This window comes from Heterodontus francisci, chromosome 34 (assembly GCF_036365525.1).
Source record: "Heterodontus francisci isolate sHetFra1 chromosome 34, sHetFra1.hap1, whole genome shotgun sequence".
Taxonomy (NCBI): Eukaryota; Metazoa; Chordata; class Chondrichthyes; order Heterodontiformes; family Heterodontidae; genus Heterodontus; species Heterodontus francisci.
In genome coordinates, this window is record NC_090404.1 from 13,385,437 (window position 1) to 13,409,914 (window position 24,478).

The window sequence follows — 24,478 nt, forward strand, 5'->3', positions numbered from 1 at the left end:
AGTCACTAACCTGTATTCAGGCTGATAAATATCTCTGTATTTTTAAACTTCCTGACTCACTGCTCAGCTATTGTATTGTATGATAACGGATTATAAAGACAGCCTTGGTCTGGTGGCATAATAACAGAGATAGGGCCTAATGTGTTATAAAGAGAAAGAGTCGAGCGTAATATAAAGAGAGGCAGGGTCTAGTGTACCATTATCGGCGACAGGGCATAGTGCAACATAAACGGAGACAGGGTCCAGTGTAATACAAACAAAGACATGGTCTAGTGCAATATAAACAGAGACATGGTCGTGTGTAATACAAACAGCAGCATGGGTTAATGCAGTTATCACTGAGAGAGGGCCTAGTGTAATATAAACGAGGACATATTATAGTGCTGTAATAATTGATGCATGGTCTTGAGTAAAATAAACAGACATCGTGTCTATTGCATTAATAACCCAAGGGTAAAATATAACTGGGCTAAAGATACTTCTTATGGTGCGAATAGATTTCAGACTTCTCACCAGATCATTTGAAACATGACTGTGACGGCATTGACAGGGAAGTGAGAGTGGAAATTGCAGAGGCACTGGTCATAATTTCCCAGTCTTCCTTAGATTCAGGTTTGGTGCTAGAGGACTGAAGAATTGCAAATATTCCACCCTTGTTCCAAAAAGGGTGTAAAGATAAGCCCAGCAAGTATAAGCCACTCAGTTTAATCTCGGTGGTGGGAAGGTTTCGAGAAACAACAATTCAGGACAAAATTAATAGTCACTTGGGCAAATGCGGGTTAATTGGGGAAAGCCAGCGAGGATCTGAGAAGGGAAAATCGAGTTTTACTAACTTTCTGAACGTTTTTAATGAGGTAACAGAGAAGGTTGATGAGGGAAATGCTGCTGCTGTGGTGTGCATGGACTTCCAGAAAGCATTTGATAAAGTGCCGCACAACAGACTTGTGAGCAAAATTATAGCTCATGGAATAAATGGGACAGTAGCAACCTGGATACAGAATTGGCTGGGTGACAGAGAGTAGTGGTTAATGGATGTTTTCGGACTGGAGGAAGGTTTGTAGTGGAGTTCCTCAAGGGTCGGTGTGAAGACCCATGTTGTTCCTGATATATTTTAATGACCTAGATCTTGCTGTTCAGGGCAAAACTTCAAAAAATCTGTGAATGATACAAAACTTGGAAGCATTGTGAATTGTGAGGAGGTTAGTGTAGAACTTCAAATGGAAATAGACAAGTTGTTGAAATGGGAGGACAAGTGACAGATGAAATTTAATACAGTGAAGTGTGAAGTGATTCATTTTGGTAGGAAGAACAGGGAGAGACAATATAAAATAAAGAGTGCAATTCTAAAGGGGCTGCAGGAGCAGAGGGACCTGTGTTTATATGTATATGAGTCATTGAGGTGGCAGGACAGGTTGAGAGTGCGGTTAATAGAAGCTATAGTATCCTAGGCTTTGTTAATATGGGCAGAGAGTACAAAAGCCATGAAGTTTTGTTAAGCTTATATAGAACACTGGTTCGGCCTTAACTGGAGTATTGTGCCAGTTGTGGGAGCGACACTTTAGGAAAGATTTGAAGGCATTGGAGAGAGTCCAGGAAAGGTTCACGAGAATGATTCCAGGGATGCGGAACTTCAGTTACGCGGATAGATTGGAGAATTTGGGACTGTTTTCTTTGCAGAAGAGTAGGTTGAAAGCAGATTTGATAGAGGTATTCAAAATCATGATGAGTCTGGACGGAGTAGATAGAGAGAAACTGCTCCCATTGGGGGAAGGATCGAGAACAATTGGGCACAGATTTAGCGTAATTGGCAAAAGAAGTAATGGCGGCATGAGGAAAAACTTTTTCACGCAGTGAGTGGTTGTCTGGAATGCACTGCCTGAGAGTGTGGCGGAGGTAGGTGCGATTGAGGCATTCAAAAGGGAAGTAGACAGTTATATGAAAAGGAAGAATGTGCAGGAAGCAGGGGAGAAGGTGGGCAGTGGCACTAGGTAAATTGCTATTTTGGAGAGCTGGCGCAGACACGACAGGGCGAGTGGCCTCCTTCTGTGCTGTAACAATTTTGTGATTCTGTGATTGTCTGACAGAACGGATGTTAGAATTTGCAGAAGTGACCAGAATCTGTATTTTTTTTTAATCTACGGACTATCGAGTGTTACAGAGACAGCCTGGAGACTCGGCTCCACAGGTGAACTCACCAAATTAACCCGAATGGCTCTAGGAGCGCAATAAGGCTTGAAACCACCGAGTTTCTGATAGGCATGTCCCAGAGCTGCCAGTGGGTGAAGCTATCTCCACGAATCTGGGCTCAGCAGTTAATGGGCGACTCTGTGTGTGACCTGTATAATCGTAGCAGAGATCATCTTTCCCAGATAGATGCTGCAGGGTCATTACTGCGCGTTGTCTGCCACCTGGTGGAATAAATCAGAATGTCCACCCCCAGCAATCTTTCCTTCACTCAGAGAACTTTTGTTTAGAAGTTCATTTTGTAAGACATTGAGAAGGAGACTACACCAAAACCAAATCGATTGTGATAATTAAACAATTAGTACAGGACAATGCCCAGTTAAGAGACGGCTCGTTAAGAATCTTAAACGCAAATAAGAAGTGCTGGAAATTCTCAGCAGGTCTGGCAGCATCTGTGGAGAGAGAAGCAGAGTTAACGTTTCAGGTCAGTGACCCTTCAGAACTCAAACTCGTACCTTTCACGGTTTTCGAACTTCTTTGTGTTGTATATTTTAAACTCTTAGTCACACCTTGCTAACGTGATAACATTTCAATGTATTCAATTTATTATTAATTCATACAAAACCCTTTAGTTAAATTATACCAATCTCTTTAGTGAGTCTGCACACCCTTTTATGGTCTTTACACAGTGTCCTTTCCTGGGTTCTGGCCTCGCTATTGCAACCTTTCTGATACCCTTTCTATCTGCATTTTGGATTCAGACCATCTGGACTGGTACCTAGAACACACCACGCCTGTCCTTACAGATTATTAGTCCATTAATCATTGCTCATCACCTTCTAATGCTCTCCTGAAAACGACCTGATTATATTGCAGATTCTTAATCTTACTATGTGTAAGCGGCGTTGACATTGAGAAATGTTTAAGCAGGTTACTTTAGTTATTACGATCTTTCCCACCTGGCGTGTCTGTCTAGACTGTAGACTGATATTTTAAACCAATCATTAGTGGGTCATTTGCATCGAGTTATATCGGAAGTAGCGGCGCACGAATATAACTATTTGCGGGCCAACTGCTGGAGTTTGTATTCTCAATGTGATTGCCGAGTTCCCAGGGACACACAAATAAACAGCAGCCAATTCTGCCCTCACACAGTTAATGTGATAATCAGACTGAATCAGTGATCGATGTGAATGATTTTAGATGGTGTTTATGTGGATTGTGCTCGGGTTCTGCCCGCACAGGAATGTATTCACGTGTCAGTGTGTGATCCGCTGTTATAAACAGCCCTCAGCAGACAGCAGCTGTGACCCAGTAACCTGCGGCAGTTATTGTACGAGGCTTTAGCTCGTTCCCATCGCTGTGAGACTCAGTGCACAGTAATAGACCGCGGTGTCAGACAGCCGCAGCTCCGAGATGGTCACTCGGTACAACTTGTCTGAATGCTGGACTGTACCAGAAAACCGGTTCTGAGCGAAATCCGCCTTCATTTCAGCACTACCGCTTGTGTGCCTCCGGACTGCAAACTCGGGCTGTCTGCCTGGGTATTGGCGGTACCAGAATAAGTAATAAGCACGGTCGGGATAGGTGCAGGTTAAAGTGGCATCTTCTCCCTCTGTCAGTATGAGAGAGGACTCCCGCTGAGTAACAGAATCTCCATCGCTCAGATCTGGAACACACGGTTAAAGAAAGGGGAAATCACCGAATAAGACTTCAACTGAACCGAACTGACGGTCAAAATTCGCAGTCATTTTTTTTATAAATTTAAATAGGATTTAGAAAACATTCTGCTCAACTGGTCCATACCAGGGTTCCCACTCCCCACGAGCATCCCCCACTCCTCTTCATCTCACTCTACCAGCATATCTTTCCATCCCTTTCTCCCTCATCTGTTTTTCAGTTTCCCTTTAAATGCATCTATGCTATTCACCTCAACCCCTCCTTGTGGTAGCGAGTTCCACATTCTCACCACTCCCTGGTCAAAGATGTTTCTCCTGAATTCCCTATTGGATATTTGGTGACTTTTATGTTTGTGGCCCATAGACTTGGAATTCTCCAAGTGGAAACATTTTCTCTACGTCTACCCTCTCCAACTCCTTCACAATTTTAAAGATATCTATCAGGTTACCCTTCAGTTTTCTCTTTATTAGAGAAACGAACCAGTCTGTACAATAGTTTCTGCTAAATTATCTCTCAATTCTTGCAAATCGTTCTTGTACTTTCTCCTGTGTCTCTATACCTTGTCGCAATTTGGAGACCAGAACTGCTCACAAAAACCCAACTGTGGTCTAACCAAGTTCGATGCGAGTTTAACATGAACTCGCTGTTCTTCAAATTTATTCCTCTTAGAAATGAATCCCTTTCATAAAATTTGAAATTTCTTACCGACAATGAATGCCGCCCAGAGCACGGCGAGAAGGGAGAGCCGCATTGCTGCTGCTCGGGAATGCGAGGGACTTTTTTGTGTGTCTCGGGAACCTGCAGAACATCGAACAGGAAGGACCTGTTGCTGGTCTTACGTCACTTCCTGCAGGACATCAAATAGAAAAAGCTGAGAGGATTGGCTCCGCCTGGTCTGATGTCACTTCCTTAACCACAAGGAAGTGTTTTTTTCTGGAGAACTGAGATATTAACATCGAATTCTGCTAATCGGAGAGAAAGGTGAATAAAAATAGTCATCTGAATCTCAAATTGATCTGATGGAAAGTTTGCACTCTAATTACCCTGAGAGGCAGTTTGACCTGCAACTGCTCCGTGCAACAGTTTGATTTTTACTTGGCCTGAGGGAAATCGTCTCAAAGAGACAAGGACAGGGTGTTGAATGTAGATGAAGATGTTCAGTTTATTTCACTCGCTGTCACTGGTTGACGGGGGTGGGTGGGAGAGGTAGGGGTTGTGGGCTGAGGGTTTCGTTCATATTCCGCTAGGGTCACACAAAAGAAGACTTGCTCTGGTCTCTGTAAATTAGTGACATCCCAATCTGAATGGGAAATGTCACCTGCTGGCTGCTTTCGTGGAATAGTTGCTTATTATTTGAGAATGTGTTCACTATGTCTCCAGCTATAGCGACCAGATGAAATCTACCCGACCGAGTGGATTGTTCAGTGTAAACTCCCCAATGTTGCAGGAGAATGAAATTAATGCTGTCGGTGAGCCGTCACACAGCCAGAGTAGAATTCCAACCCTCAGTAAAGCTGGTCATTTCTGTGCTGGTTTAAGTAGCGTGAAACAGAAAAATAATACATCGGCATTGAAGGGGAACCTGAACTGGAACACACACTATACACAGTCAGTTGGCCTATTAAACCTGCGCGGGTTTTTCCTGTTCATCCCTCATTATAAAATGAGTGAAATCTAAAATCTGTATTCAGTGCTGTTGGGACCTGTCCTGCGGGAATATTCTATCCGAGTAGTATTTGTCCTATTCAGACATTCACAGGGCGGGTAATCCGGACGCACATTGTTCTATTTACAGAGTTGGCTGCAGTTTTATTTTCTCTTGGACACAGAACTGTGCAGCTGTTGGTTTCAGAACACAGTAATACACGGCGCTGTCTGACTGATCCGCCCCACAAACTCTCAATTGAAACGTGCTCTCCTCTGTGTTCAGCTCGGCTGTAAAACGGTGCTTGGCGAAGTCGGCTGAGAACGTGCCTTATTTGGTGAGACTATTCCCCGATCCGGATGTGGAACCTGCCGGCAACAGAATAGATCAGCGACAGCTTCCTGCACAATCTCTTCTTTTCTCTCCTACTCTATTTGTTGCAATCACTTGATCAGTGAGCAGTAGCAGTTTATACAGAGACATCTAGAGATGGAACCATCGCCATTTCCGCTCCATCAGCTCCCAGTGCAGCTGAGCGGCGCCGCGCACTTTCCGCCCTTACACAGAGTTTTCAATTCACTCCATTTGTTTCTGCGGTGTCCCCGCCCACAGTTTCCGTTTGCTCTCACTCTGACCCGCCTTGCCTGCCCTGTGTTACTGGAGAGATTGCTGCTGCTGTTCCCTGTTTGGAATTGGTCGGATCAGTAGTGCAGTGGGGCAGGGATCTGTATTTCTGCTCGGACAGAGCTCCCACACTGCGGAGTTACAGACTCAGGGAGCATCATGCGGAACCGTCTCACACCGCTCCTCATCATTATATCACTTCTCAGGAAATATTCTCAACTGGTACAGTCAGCAACCCCGGACTTCCGCCACAGTTTAGGACTTGAGTCTCACGGCGTCATAGTTTAGAGGAGATTTCACTGTTCTGGAGGTTTTTCCTCTATGCTCTATTAAGTAGTTACTGAATGTAACCCCAACTTTCAGTTCATTTCCAGCCAACTGGAGCGCCAGGTTGAGACTCTCACACAGAATGAGAACTAGTTTTATATTTGTTTCACTAAGGTTGAAATTTAAGATGCCCGCGAAATGAACTGAGATTGGAAGAACAGTTCAATCAAACATCGTATTATGAAATCAACCTCAAGATTATTATATAAATAATAAACATTATTCCTGTGCTGGACTGTTAGTACAGCTGTTGATTTGGCTGTTTTTTCACTAACACTCTCCTGTAATAAATACTGACACTTCTCTTTCCTCCCCATCTGCCCGCTGCTCCGTTCACCTTGTTACATTGAGGCAGTGTTTTTGTACGCGGCTCCCTCTGGTTCCTGTCACTGTGTCTCTCAGCCCGCAGTAATACATCGCGCTGTCAGACAGCCGCAGGTCGTGGATGGTGAAATTCCCCTCACTTTTCGAAGTGTCGAGAGATGCAGAAAACCGATCCTCCACGCCCTTTGCTCTGAAAACATCTCCGTATTTAGGAATGTAGATGAGGAATGTGGGGGCTTTACCCCGGTCCTGACGGTACAGTTGCAGGTAATAGGAAAGCTCAGCGGTCGAATAGCTGAAATTAATGGTCACCGAGTCTCCTTCAAACTGCATCGCTGCAACCGGCTCCTGTGAGACCGAGTCTGCACCACTGACACCTGCAGAAATTTAGAAATACAGAACTTCAAAGTTTTATTGTCACTTTATTATAACTAATATCATCAGGTGACGGAACACATTGTAAATAGAGAGAAAGCCAATGATCCATGTAAGAGGAAGATTATGTGACTTGTAAACTTTACCCGTTAAGAGAGCTGCAGCTGTGAGGAACGAATACAAAGTAACAAGCGACATATTTGCAGAGAGTTGATGGCGGGTTTGAACAGAACGGGTTGAATCTGAAATTGTTTCAGTCAAGAATTGGGAGGATGTTCATTCACTTCCGGTCTCTCTACCGATTGGTTCGTTCCTGAATGGGCGTCACCTGACGACTCAATCAGCTCACAGGTCCTTTGTTCTCGATATCATGACGTCAGAGCGGGGAAGCAGGAAATGAGTGAAATCGACAACAGGGAACTGGACGAGGATTAAACCCAATACTGGCCCTTAACAGGGTCTGTCTGTGAGGTGGAGCAGTGAAGGGAAATAGTTAATGTGGTTCTGCTGTCAATGCCGGAGGCTCGTATTAAAAGAGCTGCTCACTGACCATGGGAACCACACACAGCCGATATTAAGAGGGATATTACACAGAATGACATTGCGTCTGCAACACAGAAATGTAGCATTCGGCCAAACGGGTCTTCAGTTTGCTTGCCGTTCTGTTAACCATCCAGGTCCCAGGTCTGATTCCAGTGCGAGGAGGTGAGAGTCCTTTACTGATTTTTGTACGGACGGACTGCGGCTCTGTAACAGTGTGGGGATCAGCGCACAGTGATACATGGCAGAGTCAGAGACAAGAGCCCCGGCAATTGTTAAAGGAACCGTTTCCTTGTCTTTGTCCAAATCGGCAGAGAATCGATCTGGGAAATCTGGAGACTTATCCCCCTTCCCCGTCATGTATTTCCTCAGTAAATATCTCGGAGCTTCCCCGGGATACTGGATGTATTAGTAGAGGTATGCAAAGTCACTGGACGTGGAGTAGCTGCAGTTCAGTATTACAGTCTGTCCTTCTTGAAACGTTAATTCAGGCGAATCCTGGGACACAGAGTCTTTGCCTTTCGTTCCTGTAGCATAAACACAGAAGGTGTCAAGATGTTGGCAGTAAATATAACCCATGGAACACACACTGACTATTTAATCGCAGACTCACCAATCAGCAAGACCATTATTATCAGTAAGGAACATGGGGAGCACATAGTGCGTGTTTTAGAGTTCCACAGAAAAATAACAGTATGTTTTAAATGTGTTGACCCTTCCAGGCTGACAGTTAACAGTAAACTCAGATAATGGGGCAGATTTCACATACTGTGAGAATGCGGGGCTTTCCCCATTGACAGGATTGGTTGGTCTCTCAGAACTGACAACAGATATGCGCCAATCAATTACTCATGTCTCATAACTAACCCTTTCCATGCCTAGCTGTGTGAGTGAGTCTCTCTCTTTCTCTCTGTCTCGATTTAATTAATCTGCTTAACTCGGCCTCGGTGTGTCTTTGCCTCTCTCTGTGCGTGTTCCTCTGACTCTATCTCTCTCTCCACCCACCCCCCCCCCCCCCCCCCCACTCTGTGTCTCGGTCTCACTCACTTTGTTTAACTCGGCGTCTTTCTCTCTCCATCTCTCTCTCCGTCTCTCACTTTCTGTGTCATTCCTTTTAACTTGGCCTCACTCTGTCTCTTTAACGCGCTGTCTTTCTCACTCCCTCTCTCTCTCACGCTCCATATCCCGCCCCCACCCCCGATCTCTGCAAGAGGAAGATTATGTGACCCCTCCACCACCTCTCTCTCTCCCTCAGTAACATGTGAAGCGGGAAACTAATAGAAATCAGTCTCAAAACTTGTCATCACTGCACAACCATTACCATTGACAGCCTAGGGACCACGGGGGACATGATTAAGTGGACGTAACTCTGCATTGAGGTGCTTTGAAAAACGTGACCTGACGGATCTACACCGCAACCAGAAATCGATTCTATTCATTATCCCAGAAATTTGAAATTCGTGCTGACACTGGGGGTAGAAATGCCTGAATTTGATCCTAACTTAAATGATTGAGGAATTTCGCTGATCCTAGGACTGACAGCAATGAGAAACCCGACTGATCAGGCTGTATTTTACCATTCATTTTCTGGCAAGTCTCTCCGGGAGTTAAACCCTGGTAATTTCCTGGGGTGCAGCTGTGCCCTTTTTTTTATTAAGCCCAGAAGACCCTCATTCACTGCGCGTCTCAGGACACAATAATACACGGCGCAGTCTGTGATCTTCAAGTCTTTCAAGGACAAATTAAAAGTGCCGTGTGTTCGATTGAATTGCCCACTGAGGTGCTCAAAACTGGGAGCCGTATCGTGTCACCCGTAACTTTCGGCTCTCTGCAGATACTGAGGGGCTTGTTATGGATATTGGTGATACTGGAAGAGGTAATAGCTTCTGACTGAATCTGATACAGAGTCCCTGCATGTTCCACTCTGAGATCATTGAGACTGAGTTCACTCCATTTACCGGACCTGGAATAGGAAAAACTCGAACAGTACCGAGATCTCATCAAATCGGGTGCAATTTCTCCGCCCCGCCCGCTTGTTTCTCTCTCAGCCGCCACTTCCGGGAGCTGGGGGATCATGATTTTCATCAAGTGATCAGAGAGCGCCATCCCGTGGACGGTAGAAGCCTCACCCAGGAGCGCCATCCCGTGGACAGGAGAAGCCTCACCCAGAGCATGGGAAATGCGCACAGACACAGACAGGCACGGATAAACACACAGGGACACACGCACGTATACAGACATATAAGCATAGTACATAAACATACAAGGCGGCGTTGAATTCTTTGAGATGAACTGCAAAAACTGTGAGAACGCAATTTACCTCACATTGCCACTCGAGCCAGGGCACTCACGGTGTTTGTGTTTTCACATCAGCAGATTAATCACAAGGCTGCTTACAATGTGGTCTCCTCTACATTGGGGAGACCAAACGCAGACTGGGTGACCGCTTTGCGGTACACCTCCGCTCAGTCCGCAAGCAGGACCCCGAGCTTCCGGTTGCTTGCTATTTCAACACCCTCCCCCCCCCCCCCCCCCACCCCCGCCCCCACCCTGCTCTCATGCCCACATCTCTGTCCTGGGATTGCTGCAGTGTTCCAGTGAACATCAACGCAAGCTCGAGGAACAGCATCTCATCTACCGATTAGGCACACTACAGCCTGCCGGACTGAACACTGAGTTCAATAATTTCAGAGCATGACGGGCCCCCCATTTTACTTTTAGTTATTTTTTTCTTTTCCTTTTTAAAAAAAATTGTGTTTATTTTATTTCATCTTAGTTTGTTCAGTTTGCCTACCCACTGTTTTTTTCATGTTTGTTCAATATTCAGTCCATTAACACCCTATCTGTACTAATGCTTTGTCTTTCATCACAGTATTAACATATTGTTTGCTTTTGCTCCACTGCCTTCTGGTCAGCTATTCTGTGACCTTGTCCTATTTACACCTTCCCCTTTGTTATCTCTTGCCCCAGCCCCGCTTTACTTGCTTATAACCTTTTCCTTTTCTAATATTTACTAGTTCTGAAGAAGGGTCGCTGACCTGAAACGTTAACTCTGCTTCTCTCTGCACAGATGCAGCCAAACCTGCTGAGTGGTTCCAGCATTTCTTGTTTTTATTTCAGATTTCCAGCATCCGCAGTATTTTGCTTTTATTAATCACAAGGTACTTGCAAATGAGGAAGGCCGTTCGTTCCATCTTAATTTTCCCTCCAACAAACCGCACGCTGCTTTCATTTTGCTCTAGTTGTTACAAAGATAATTCCATGGTTTTGGACTCTGTCAGTTTGTGCGGAGACTGTTCCAACTTTTGAGCACTCTCTTTCTGACCAACAATCAGTTGATATCAGTTGTAAAAAACTGTGGGAGGTACAGTGCCGCAGTGGTTAGCACCACAGCCTCATAACTTCAGCAACTCGGGTTCGGTTCTGGGTCCTGTCTGTGTGGAATTTAAAAGTTTCCGCGGGTGCTCTGGTTTCCTCCCACAGTCAAAGACTTGCAGGTTGATAGGTAAATTGGCCATTGTAAATTGCCCATAGTGTAGGTAGGAGAATGGTGGGGATGTGTCAGGGAATATGGGATTAAAGTAGGGTGGTTGTTGGTTGGTACAGACTCGGTGGGCCGACGGGCCTGTTTCAGTGCTGCATGACTACTTTAGTGGTGTTAGCGGGAATGAATCTAGAAGACTCACTCAACTCTCAGGACTGCTCCAATGTCAAACAGTTTATTGAGTTACGCCAGCGGGGAGCAGGTCACTGGGCTGTCCAGATGCCTCTCCACCGAGCAAAGGAAAATCATCCATACTTATGCATTTTTCAAACAGTTACTCAGCCCATCCTGGCTGGACATGATCCAATCATAACGGTTATTGATTACATACATTACACATATTACCAATTAGATTACTCAGTAGGCATCATGTGGCTTCGTGATCAGCTCATAGCAAGCCCCCTGATCATCTTGTGATGTTTCCCAGACCCCATTATCAACTATCCTTGAGTCTTCACAATGAATCCTTCTACCTCTATCAAGCTTGCATTCCTGATTGCTTTGTGCAGTCTGCAGTTACACAAAGCAGCTGCCTTATACACTGATATGAGGGGCCCTGCTTGGTCAGGCTAATTGCCTGTGCTAAGCAGTACCATGCTCAAGGCTGCAAGCTAACTAACTTGTCCCACAATGCCTTGGGTAAATACCCCATTTTGTAACAATATGTGGCTACACTTTCATCTTATATATATATATATATATATGTATTTATTTAGCTGCATCGGCCACAATTTTTTCCCTCTACAATCCCCCCTTTCGGTAAAGGACGACCCCTAGTCCTGTTAACCGACATACCTACTTTATTATCCCCGTTTTACCCCTGTCCGGTATTTCCTGCCTCTACGTGCTGGCCAGTCACGTGATTTCAGGAATCCCGGTCACTTAAATCAAATCAATATGACCCACATTATCGTATCCCTTTGAGGTTAACCTCCTGTGTTGTTCCTTTACCAAAGCCTTTGCTTTCTTTCGCTTAGTATATTGTCCGCATGATCTACAAGCCAATATTACCCCGGTGGGAGCCAGTACCAATTGCACTCCCACCAACACGTGTGATATTATCCTGATCCAAGGGTGAATATTGACGTTCATCCCCCAATACCAAACTCTTCCCCGCCAGCTTGTACTTTGAAGTCCCTGTTCAGTATTTTCCTTGAGAACCTTTAACTTTCTTTTTAACTGATGGTAAAGCTTCACTGAGTGACCTACTTTGTCCCGTAATCCGCTCAATTTCTCATCTAGGTGTGGGATTGGGGCTTGCTCTGACTCTTTATAATGCTGGAGGTGATCGTGGAGCTGATCAGTTGCATTAACGGTTTCCAGTCCCCGCTGTTGGATATAAACTATCCAGGCTAGTCCTATAGTGACTGGTTGTTGAGGGGTAAAACAGAAGTCTGGGTATGGTATGGGGCAGCGTCAACTTCCATAGCAGTATGATGTTTCGATGGTGGAAACGCAGTACTTTCCATTTCCCTGGTACCCCGACCTTGCAAAATCTCTGTCAGATAATATCAGAGGGAGGTATTGGCCTGTCGATCCAATCTGGTACCTCCCCCCTTTGGAACTGATCGAGGTTGTGTCTCATTTGTTCCACCATCCACAGCCCATAAGTGTGGCACAATTGCCCCTGCCGGGTACGGCATCCAAAGTGATTAATAGTCTTGGCATGGGCCTCCAGCACTGCTATTCCATCTAATTGTATTTCCATTGTTCTCTGCCCCAGACCTGTTTGATTGGGCCCCCTCAGCTTGAATTATGAGCTCCCTTATAACCCTCCAGAGTCGTTCCGCATTCTCGTTTACCGCTTGTGTATGTAAAGAATTGATTAAAGAAGTCCCAATATTGATCTCTGTTACTTCATCATTTAATACTTTTTCCTCTTGTATCTATGAAATGGGTTACGCCCCCTTATCCTTGTGGCCCCTGTGGCGTCAGCAGCTTGTCACAATATTACAGTGGCTAACATACTATACATATTCTTAGCCTGTTCTGAACAATACTCTGGCATCCGGATACCTGAGACATTGATCAACACAGGCACAATTTCATGTTTTACATTATCATACGCTTCCCCTGGGCTCGATGTACCCACACACATCCATGTTCCTTTCAACTTTCCTTATCATTTGTTGCCCAATTGGAGGGGCACAAACAATTCAAAAGACACAGCTCTCAGTTACCCATTCCCCTTTCTGTCTGGTCACGCAGTTAGCACGGTCATCTGTGGAGCACCGTACACATACTGCATCTTTGCCCGGATTCACCATAAGCCATGCATTCAAGTAGGTTCAGTCCCTATTTTGATCTTTACTCGCCCTTATACACTTCCCATCCAACATGTTGTGCAATGCCCCATAGTTCATATAGTCCATATTACTACTCCTTTCATTGATCTGTTGTGCATCCATTACCGGCTCTTTGTTCTTTCTCTCCGGATATTAGCACCAGGCCCCACAGCCACTGCAGTCCGGATCCTTCCCATTCTCCACTAGTGGTTATATCTGTAATTTAAACACACTGCCCTGGTGGTCACCAGGTGTCCATGTTGTGAGTATCCCCTGATGAGGGATACATGTCTACCTGTGGGGACCGAACATGTCCTGGGGAATCCAGGAGTTAATTTATATTCTTATCATCTCTACTCTTTCGAAATTATCTATATGGTCCCGACGTGCTCGGGCTACACTCTCCACAATCCTTGCCCAGTTAGTAGCCCATCTAATAATAATCCAAATGCCTATCAATACTACCATTATTCCCAGCCCCCCGAGTAGTCCATTCTCAAGTGTATTCTTCCATTCCCGGTATCTCTTTGTGTACCAGGTGGTCTTTATTTCGGAGTCTATCATTTGCTGTTGTCTTTATAAACCTTCAGTTGGGACCAATGTTTCCATCGGCCCTTCCCTTTACCATTATTTTGTCTCCCACAACAGGCACATTTGTCTGTTCCTCTTTCATGTTTCTATAGAACCTTCTGCCTCACCTTGTGCAGTTGTCTGCACAACTCCTTCAAAAATCTTTTAACCCTTTCTTTTGCGGGTCCTATTTCCTCACTACCTGCTACGACATCCCCTGGCAACCTCATTGCCCTTCCTGTCATTATTAAGGTGTTTAATTTATCCTGATTATTATAAAGTCATGTTCTCTATGTGAGTTGTTTCACTGCACTGGCTGCATTAACCATTTCATGCCATGCTGTTTCTCAAGTCAGTAAACATGTTTGAGACCCGTTCGTCAGGTGATCTTATCAGAAGATAGAAAATGGCCAGACTTTCAAATGTAGCTCTCTTAAAAATTCATATCTCCAAGAGAAAACTATCAATTGCCAGTCTTATCTACACTTTCCTGACTTTCACTGGAAAATTCTAGACTTCTTGGAAATTTCACACTATATTAATTTAGCTGTTTGAATTCTAATTTCACCATTTGTTTATCCCCAGAATTCCTTTATTAGCTCTTGCATCAGCCAGATCTGATTGCCAATTCCTATTAATTATAATTCTATTTCATTTTGAGCCCTGGAGAACCTTTACAATCAATATTCGTAATTCCTTAAAACAGAAACCAAACATTTCCATTTGATTCCTGACATTACTATATATTGTTTTTTTTTTTACCTTAGATGACATTTTAGTTCCTTAAATAACTTGCCAAATTAAACCTGGATTTTCGACATCTCAGATTGTTCCAAATTCAAATAACAGTAAATTTCCCTGCGAATGCTTTAAATAACCACTCACATCAATTTAATTTTGTTTATCGATTCCAATTTTTCCCTCTACAGTGGTTATTCTCAACTCAAAGCACACAAGCTGAAGAATCCGCCTCCAGGATCACCTCTGCAATGCTTGAATGTTTCCATTGTTACTTTGTGGCTGGAATTAAATTCTGTGCTCACGGTGTGTTCTGACCAGAGCTGTGTATGTTTCCACCAGGTCTGCCTGTGACTTGTGTCTTTGTTAGTTCGATGTTAAACATCGGATTGGTTTTGTTCACTTCCTCACTGCATTCCCTGACCACGTGGGACCTAATTTCAATCTCTTTATCATCGCTCTCTCTGTCTCTGAGTATCTCTCGCTCTCTGTCTCTCACTGCCATCTTCCATAGTGTAGAAAATCCAATTTCTCCCGGTCTCTCGGTTCAATGAGTTTCTCATATGAAGTACTCCATTAATAATGGCAGTCATTATGGATGTTACCTGGGCTGGAGCATTTCAGCTATGAAGAGAGACTGAAAAGGCTGGGGTTGTTTTCCTTAGAGCAGAGGAGGCTGAGGGGGGACATGATTGAGGTATACAAAATTATGAGGGGCGTTGATAGGTGAGAAAGGAAAAAACTTTTTCCCTTAGCGGAGGGTTCAATACCCAGGGGGCATAGATTTAAGGGAAGGGGCAGGAGGTTTAGAAGGGATTTGGGGGAAACTGTTGTCACTCAGAGTGTGGTTGGAATCTGGAACGCACTGCCTGAAGAGGTGGTAGAGGCAGGAACCCTCACAACATTTAAGAAGTATTTAGATGAGCACTTGAAACGTCATAGCATACAAGGCTATAGGCCAAGTGCTGGAAAATGGGATTAGAATAGTTAGGTGCATAATGGCTAGCACAGACACAATGGGCCAAAGGGCCTGTTTCTGTGCTGTATAACTGTATGACTCGTAAAGATAATAACCACAGCACAGAGACAAATTTAAAGTAGTTGCATTAAATTCTCACATTATATAGGATAGGCGTGAACCATGAGTCACGTTTACATCCGCTGTATGTGGCACGGTGATTAATGTTCTCTGTGGTTTCATCTTTAAAGCAAACAATATTACACTGTTATGCCTGGATATTAAAAATAAAGAAAGGCAATCATCAGGATTTAAGACAGCATTAACGCCACGTATATGTTGAACTGCATTAAATTGTATTAACATATTAATGATAAGAACATGGATAATGCGACATAATCATGCAACATCCTCCTGTAATTTGAGAATCCGGGGATTTCCCAGGCTGAGGGCCATTTACTTCACCTCGCCACCAGAGGGCGTACTCTCATAGCGCGTTTGCGTGTTCATTGCAGTAGATCACAAGGCACTGGGGAATGAGCAAGGGCGTTCCTTCCCACCTTTGAGTGACTTCGGTAAGACCAGCATTTATTGCTCATCCCTAATTACCCTGCGACAGGTGGTGGTGAATCGCCTTCTTGAACCGCTGCAGTCCATGTGGTGTAGGTGCACCCACAGTGCTATGAGAGAGGGAGTGTCTGCATCAGTTCACAGAGCGTGTTACAGTTCCGATTCAAGAAATGACAAATATAGCCACCAGAGGGCGCAATAGTGAGACTAACTCGTCAGTATTGGATTGTTCCCGCGCCCTCAAGTGAGTATGAGGTTGACCTTCAGAAAATAATACCATCAATTGCACATCAGAATCATCCGAAGTTAAATCGGTTTCCAGTAATATTCCCGATGCACCGAGAGCAGAAACCAGGAAAACACAACTAATGAAATTGCAACTTTCTTTTTTATATTTTAGACGAGTGTTTTGTGCAGAAAAGTGTTCACCGTTAAAGCATTTTGTTAATTTCTCAATTCCCTGTCTCTTTTGCATCGACAGTTATCAGCGGAGAGGCTATGATCCACCAATCACAGCAGATGTTTATACAAGAGGGACAATTGATTGAAATCCAGTGCAGTGCGACAACCAGCAACACCGAAAGTATCCACGGGTACAGAGAACGACAGAACCATGGCTCCAAATTCATCCCATCTGCTATCAACGGCAACACCATTGACAGGCGGTTCAGACTTTTTATTGACTCAATAAGAAGTTATAACATTCTCGGTGTTGACAGCACCGCGATATCAGACACTGGAGTGTATTACTGTGCAGTGAGACAAAAACTGAGCCCTCCAATATAATATCTGCTGCAGGTACCTATCAGACGATCTCCAGGTATCTACTTTTCCCTCCTGTGTTGATTCCTTTACGGGGTGGAGTTCCACAGGCTCCATCCATCCTTTAAGGAAAGGGTTGTTCAGACTTTCCTGAATGTGTTGATTCCTTTATAAGGCACAGTTCCACAGGCTCCATTCATTCGGGAAGGAAAGGATTTTCCTGGATTCGAACCCAGCGCCAGGTCTGTCCCTTTAGAGTGTCACTATCACAAAGTGATGGGATTCCCCTCAATTCCCTTCACAGGAGAAGAATAAACTGATCATGAGACAACCGACATGTGCAGATGTGAACCACCGGCGCAGGGAGCAGCGGATCCACAAACATCCTCCTTACATCAGGTGAACAGTATCCAGTTCCAGCCAATAGAAGAGCAGCACACCCACGTGACTGAGACCTTAATTGGGCGTTGCAGCCTTTAATATGCCGACTGTTCAATGTGTTCACTCAGTTCGTGTTATTCTGGTGTGAACTCTGTGCCATTTTCTTATTGACATTTTAATTGTGAGGATGTATTACTCGGTTCCAGTGAATCTATTGCCTGTGATTCTGTCTCTGCTAACATGTAGGTACAGGATCTGAACTGAATAATCCACTGTGTTTTTTTTTTATTCACGTTGCTTCGGAATTTCATGATCTGAGTGTTGTTTTCAGGTCGATGTCTCTCGGACCGAGTGTTCCAGTCTCCAACTGCAAGAACAGTCCAGAGTGGGGATTCGGTGACGATAAACTGCAGCTATGACATGTCCAGCATTTACGCCATGCATTGGTACAAACAGAAATCCGGTCACGGACTGGACTGGGTAATAAAGCGACTATCGAGTGGAAAAGAGAAAAAGGATCGATTTGAACTGGATCTTTCCACTGCGGACAAACGCGGCCAATTTGTCATTGAAAGCACGGAGAGCGCGGATACGGCGGTGTATTACTGTGCGATAGAGCCGCACACTGAGAGGAAACGCGGCATTCACTGTACAAAAACCTCCCGCCTGTTTACAGTTCCGGGACGGCGGCAGCAATCGCTCCAGTAACACAGGGCATGCAAGGCGGGTCAGGGTGAGAGCAGCAAACGGAGACTGTGAGCGGGGCTGCCTCAGGCAGTGTTACTGCAGGATCTGTCTCTGTAATTCCCATTGGATAGCGGGTTTGAGCAGAGATACTGACGGTCACAGCATTAGTATCGGACTGAGCAACCAGTCACTCAGTGAGTGCAGTGTATGGCGTGAGAAATACTTCAATATTGTTTAACTGTGGGATTATATTCAGCGTTGCCGAATCGGTTACTTCACTGAATGTTTATTTTGTGCTTCCCTGTGACGTCTCTTCGAGAGTATTAACATAAATCTCCTGTAACACCCGTGTTTACACTGAAGTGTCCACACTGTGGCCTAATAATAAATGCTTTCTCAATGAATGCCTTTGTGATGACGCTAAAGCAACTTTACGGGTCGATATCCACACAGACAGCACAGATGATCCCCTTGTGTATCCCCAGCAGAAGGTTCATCAAACCCGAGCCCTCACGCTCCCGCTCCCCACCAACATTTCAGTCCGATCAGTGACAGTAAGTACAATGAAAAAAAAACATTTTCATCCATATTCAAACCGATATTTTGTCACTGTGAGATAATGCCTTAACGTCATTTACCGATTCAGTTGGGCATTTCTCGGAGGGAAATATCAGCTCTTTCCACAAATATCTGCTGAAACCTGTCCGAATAATGCCTGTGTGAAACTAACAGGAGACCTCACCCTACTGTGTTCAAATTAATCACATGGAGAGGAAAGTGATGGTTAATGATACTGCAGGAACTCCTCACTCGGGTTGCAGTCCTGTCTCTGTGACTCTGTCTTCCATTGCACATTTTAATATACAATTGTTTTTTTCGAACGGTAGCTTTACACCCGCAGTTGCTTTAAGATATTCGGTATCTGTAAAAAAGAAATTCTACGTGTGGTAGGAAGGGATTTTGACGATGAATCGTAGACAGAACAAGGGGCAGGACGACGGTGGAAGCATTTTACTGAAACTCACAAACATAAACACCGTATAAATAAGTTTCAAATGTCAAAATGGTTTCCCACAAATCAGGCAGAACACGGGACGTACGGTCCGACACCTTTGTGTGGCCTACGGTCGGCCATGTTTCAGTGAAGGCACACAGTGCTCATGTTTGTAGTTTATTGAAAATAACAACTCGATTGAAAGGAAACCTACTTCGATTTCCATCAAACCTGCTGTCCCATCTTCATCTATAAAAGTGAAGGAATATAAAAAACTGTGGTTGAAGCAGTTGTGGATGAGCGCATGTGCCGTCCGGTCTCCCAGAGTGCAGCGCGACACTTGACACAGATAGGGGCCGTTCACAGCAGCTGTGAATTATGGGAGCTGCAGCCCTCCATGGCCCAGTCATTACCTGAGTGAATCCAAACCCAACCACCTTCCAGCCGGGTACTGCCCGGGTTGTTGTCCCGGACAGACTTAAAAATGAGGTGTTAACCTGGTGAATTTACAACAAAGAACTACATTCACGCTAAAGAGTGAAAGCGGCATGCGAGAGAAAGAGTTAAGTGATCCCACAACCAATGGATCAGATCATAGAAACAAAGAAAATAAGAGCAGGAATAGGCCATTCGGCCCCTCGGGCCTGCTCCGCCATTTATAAAAGATCATGGCTGATCGTCTAATTTAGTATCCTGTACCCACTGTCTCCCCATATCCCTTGATCCCTTTGGCATTAAGAAATATTCATTAAGAAACATCCTTCTTGAATATATTTAATGATTTGGCCTCCACTGCCTTCTGCGGTAGAGAATTCCATAGGTTCACCACCCTCTGAGTGACGAAATTTCTCCTCATCTTGATTCTAAATGGCATACCCCATATCCTGAGACTGTGACCCCCGATTCTGGACTCCCCAGCCATCGGGAACATCCTCTATGCATCTAGCGTGTCTAGTCCGGTTAGAATTTTATAGATTTCTATGAGGTCTCCTGTCATTCTTCTAAGCTCTAGTCAATATAGACCTAGTCGACCCAATCTCTCCTCATACGTCAATCCTGCCATCCCAGGAATCAGCCTAGTAAATCTTCTTTGCACTCCCTCCGTGGCGAGAACATCCTCCCACAGATAAGGAGTCCAAAACTGAACACAATACTCCAGATGCGGTCTCACCAAGGCCCTGTATAACTGCAGTAAGACATCCTTGCTCCTGTACTCAAATCCTCTTGCAATGAAGGCCAACATACCATTCGCCTTCCTAATTGCTTGCTGCACCTGAATGCTTGCTTTCAGCGACTGGTGTACAAGGACACCCATGTCACGCTGCACCTCCCCCTTTCCTAATCTATCACCATTCAGATCATAATCCGCCTTTCTGTTTCTACAACCAAAGTGGATAACCTCACATTTATCCACGTTATACTGCATCTGCCATACATTTTCCACTCACCCAACTGTACAAATCACTTTGGAACCTCTTTGCATCCTCCTCATAACTCACTCGCCACCCTCCCCCCCACCCCCACCCCCCACCCCCAGCTTTGTGTCGTCTGCAAACTTGGAAATGTTACATTTAGTTCCTTAACTCAAGTCATTAATATATATTGTGAGTAGCTGGTGCCCAAGCACTGATCCCTGTGGTACCCCACTAGTCGCTGCTTGCCACTCGGAAAAAGACTTGTTTATTTCTACTCTCTGTTTCCTGTCTGTCAACCAGTTCTCAATCCATGCCAGTATATTACCCCCAATCCCATGAGCTTTAATTTTGCACACTAACCTCTTATGTGGGACCTTATCAAAAGCTTTCTGAAAATCCAAATACACCACATCCACTGGTTCTCACTTATCTATTCTACTAGTTACATCCTCAAAAAACTCCAGTAGATTTGTTAATCATGATTTCCCTTTCGTAAAGCCATGCTGACTTTGTCCAATCCCGTTTATGCTTTCCAGGTGTTCTGCTATCACATCCTTTATAATAGACTCTAGCATTTTCCCCACTACTGATGTAAGGCTCACTGGTCTGTAGTTCCCTGTTTTCTCTCTCCCTCCTTTTTTAAATAGTGAGGTTACATTTGCCACCCACCAATCTGTAGGAGCTGCTCCAGAGTCCATAGAATTTTGGAAGATGACCACCAATGCATCCACCATTTCCAGGGACACATCCTTTCGTACTCTGGGATGTAGATTATCAGGCCTTGGGGATTTGTCAGCCTTTAACCCCATTAATTTCCCTAGCACCATTTTTTTTTACTAATACTGATTTCCTTCAGATCCTCCCTCTCGTTAGACCCTTGGTTCCCTAACATTTCTGGGAGGTTATTTGTGTCCTCCTTTGTGAAGACAGAACCAAAGGATGTGTTTAGTTCTTCTGCCATTTCTTTGTTCCCCATTATAGTTTCCACCGTTTCTGATTGTAAGTGACCTATATTTGTCTTCACTAATCGTTTTAGCTTCACATATTTATAGAAGCTTTTACAGTTAGTTTTTATGTTCCCAGCAAGTTTACTCTCATACTCTATTTCCCCCTGCTTAATCGACCTCTTTCCCCTCCTTTGCTGAATTCTAAACTGCTCCCAATCCTCAGACTTGCTGCTTTATCTGGCATTTTTATATGTCTCATCTTTGGATCTAATATTATCCCTAATTTCTTTTGTAAGCCACGGTTGAGTCACCTTTCCAGTTTTATTTTTGCGCCAAACAGGAATGAATAATTATTGTAATTCATACACACGCTCTTTAAATATTATCCATTGCCTATCCACCGTCAACCCTTTCAGTAAAGTTCCCCAATCTACCATAGCCAACTCGCGCCTCATACCTTCCTAGTTTCCTTTATTTAGATTCAGGACCCTAGTTTCGGTTTCAACTACTTCACTGTCCATCGTAATGAAGAATTCTATCATGTTATGGTCGCTCCTCCCCAAGGGACCCCACACAACAACATTGCTAATTATTCCATTCTCATTGCACAATACCCAGTCTAGGATAACCTGTGCTCTAGTTGGTTCCTTAACATATTGGTCTAAAACAACGTCACGTACACACTCCAGGAAATCCTCTTCAACAGTATTATTGCTAATTTGGTTTGACCAATCTATATGTAGATTAAAATCACCCATGATTACAGTTGTACCCTTATTGCATGCGTCTCTAATTTCTTGTTTAATGCCATCCTTTACATCTCCACTACTGTTTGGGGGCCTATAGAAAACACCCACCAACATTTTCTGCCCCTTGGCGTTTCTTAGCTTCACCCATATTGATTCCACATCATGATTTTCCGAGCCAATATCCTTCCTCACTATTGCATTGATTTCCTCCTTTACTAACAATGCTACCCCCGCCCCCTTTCCCTTTTTGTTTGTCCTTCCTAAATATTGAATACCCCTGGAAGTTCAGTTCCCATCCTTGGTCACCTTGCAGCCATGTCTCCGTAATCGCAACTATATCATAACTGTTTATATCTATTTGCGCAGTTAATTTATCTACCTTATTGTGAATGCTCCACGCATTAAGAGACAATACCTTTAGTCTTGGCCTTTTAACATTGTTGGTCATCTTAGCTTTATTTTGCACTTCAGCCCCATTTGTTTCTCGGCCTTGTTTCCTCTGCCTTCCACTTTTGCTTCTTACCTTTCTGTCTTTCATTTCTATCCTTGTTTCCCTCTCTGCTGTCTTCCTGCTCAGATTCCCATCCCCCTAGTTTAAACCCTCCCTGACAGCACTAGCAAACACCCCCCTCCTGAAGAAATTGGTCCCGGTCCTGCTCAAAAGTAACCCGTCCAGCTTGTACTAGTCCCACCTTCCCAAGAACCAGTTCCAATGTCCCAGGAATCTGAATCCCTCCCCCCTACACCATTTCTCCAGCCACTTATACATCTGATATATCCTGCTATTTCTGCTGTCGCCAGCACTGGTAGTAATCCTGAGATTACTATCTTTGAGATCCTACTTTTTAATTTTCGTCCTAACTCCCTATATTCAGCTTGTAGGACCTCATACCCCCTTTTTTGTTAACCTATGTCATTGGTACCGATATGTACCACAACAAGCGGCCACTCGCCCTCTCCCCTCAGAATGCCCTGCAGCTGCTCAGAGACATCCTTGACCCTAGCACCAGGGAGGCAACATACCATCCTGGAGTCTGTTTTGCTGCCTGGCTGTTCCCCTTACGATTGAATCCCCTATCACTATAGCCCTGCCACTCTTCTTCCTCCCCTCCTGTGCAGTAGAGCCAACCATGGTGCCATGAACCTGGCTCTTACTGTTTTCCCCTGAGCCATCTCTCCCAACAATATCAAAGGTGGAATATCTGTTAGAGAGGGAGATGGCCACGGGGAACTCCAGCACTACCTGCCTTCCTCTACTCTGCCTAGTGGTCACCCATTCCCTTTCTGCCTTTGCAGCATTTTCCTGCGGTGTGAACACCTCACTAAACGTGCTATCCACAACAATCTCAGCATTGCGGATGTTCCACAGTGAATCCACCCGCAGCTCCAGCTCGGTAATGTAGGTAGCCAGTAGCTGCAGCTGGAGACACTTCCTGCACACGTGGTCGTCAGGGGCACTGGAAGCGTCCCTGGTTTCCCACATAGTGCAGGAGGAGCATATCATGGGTGTGAGCTCTTCTTGCATGACTTACATTTAGATTACTTAGATACTCCATTTAATTAAAAATACTAATTATGCTCGGGGCCTTGTTCTACTCCAAACATTATACATTTCAATCTAAAGTACTTAATGAGTTACACTAATAAAAAAAAAACACACTTCAGTAGTCCTAACCTTGTCACTTATATGGTAGGTTTTGAGGTGTTTTTTTTTAAAAGAACGTTCTCCTTATTTTTTAAAGCTATTTACAGGCACTAACAGCTGCTACGCCCCAACCAATCACCTTGCAGCTTTCCTGTGATGCCACTGTTGTCTTTTTAAACTTCTTTTTTCAAAACTCCAGCGAGCCTGGACTGCTCTCACACAGGTCCGCTCCTCCGCTCCGCTCCCGGAAGGTAAATGTTTAGGCCGCGATCCTCGGGCTCTATTTATTGGCTCTTCTCTCGCTGTTCTCCCCTGAGGCCCGCTCCCCTCCCGGAAGCTCTGCAGTCCTGCCACATCCAGTCATGAAAAGTGGCGAAAATGAAACAAATAACCAGACGAGTAGGCTGCAAAAACATCGTCATCCTCAATGGTGGGGAAATCAGTGCAAAAGACAAGACTATTTAGAGCCGTCTTCAGCCAGAAATGCTGAGTGAATGATTGATCTCAGTCTCCTCCTGAGGTCCCCAGCATCAC

The 24,478-nt window shown here is 44.6% G+C and overlaps 3 gene segments (V, D, J or C); 1 reads left to right on the top strand and 2 right to left on the bottom strand.

Moving 5' to 3' along the window:
• Positions 1-2,847: 2,847 nt before the first annotated feature.
• Positions 2,848-4,770, bottom strand: LOC137348507 (T cell receptor alpha variable 38-1-like). The segment is given in 2 exon segments: positions 2,848-3,853; positions 4,570-4,770. Coding segments are annotated over 2 exon segments (372 nt in total).
• A 2,023-nt stretch (positions 4,771-6,793) lies between these two features.
• LOC137348658 (immunoglobulin lambda variable 6-57-like) lies at positions 6,794-7,378 on the bottom strand. The segment is given in 2 exon segments: positions 6,794-7,161; positions 7,306-7,378. Coding segments are annotated over 2 exon segments (420 nt in total).
• A 261-nt stretch (positions 7,379-7,639) lies between these two features.
• LOC137348508 (T cell receptor alpha variable 17-like) lies at positions 7,640-18,537 on the top strand. The segment is given in 3 exon segments: positions 7,640-7,864; positions 16,846-17,749; positions 17,839-18,537. Coding segments are annotated over 2 exon segments (432 nt in total).
• Positions 18,538-24,478: the final 5,941 nt, after the last annotated feature.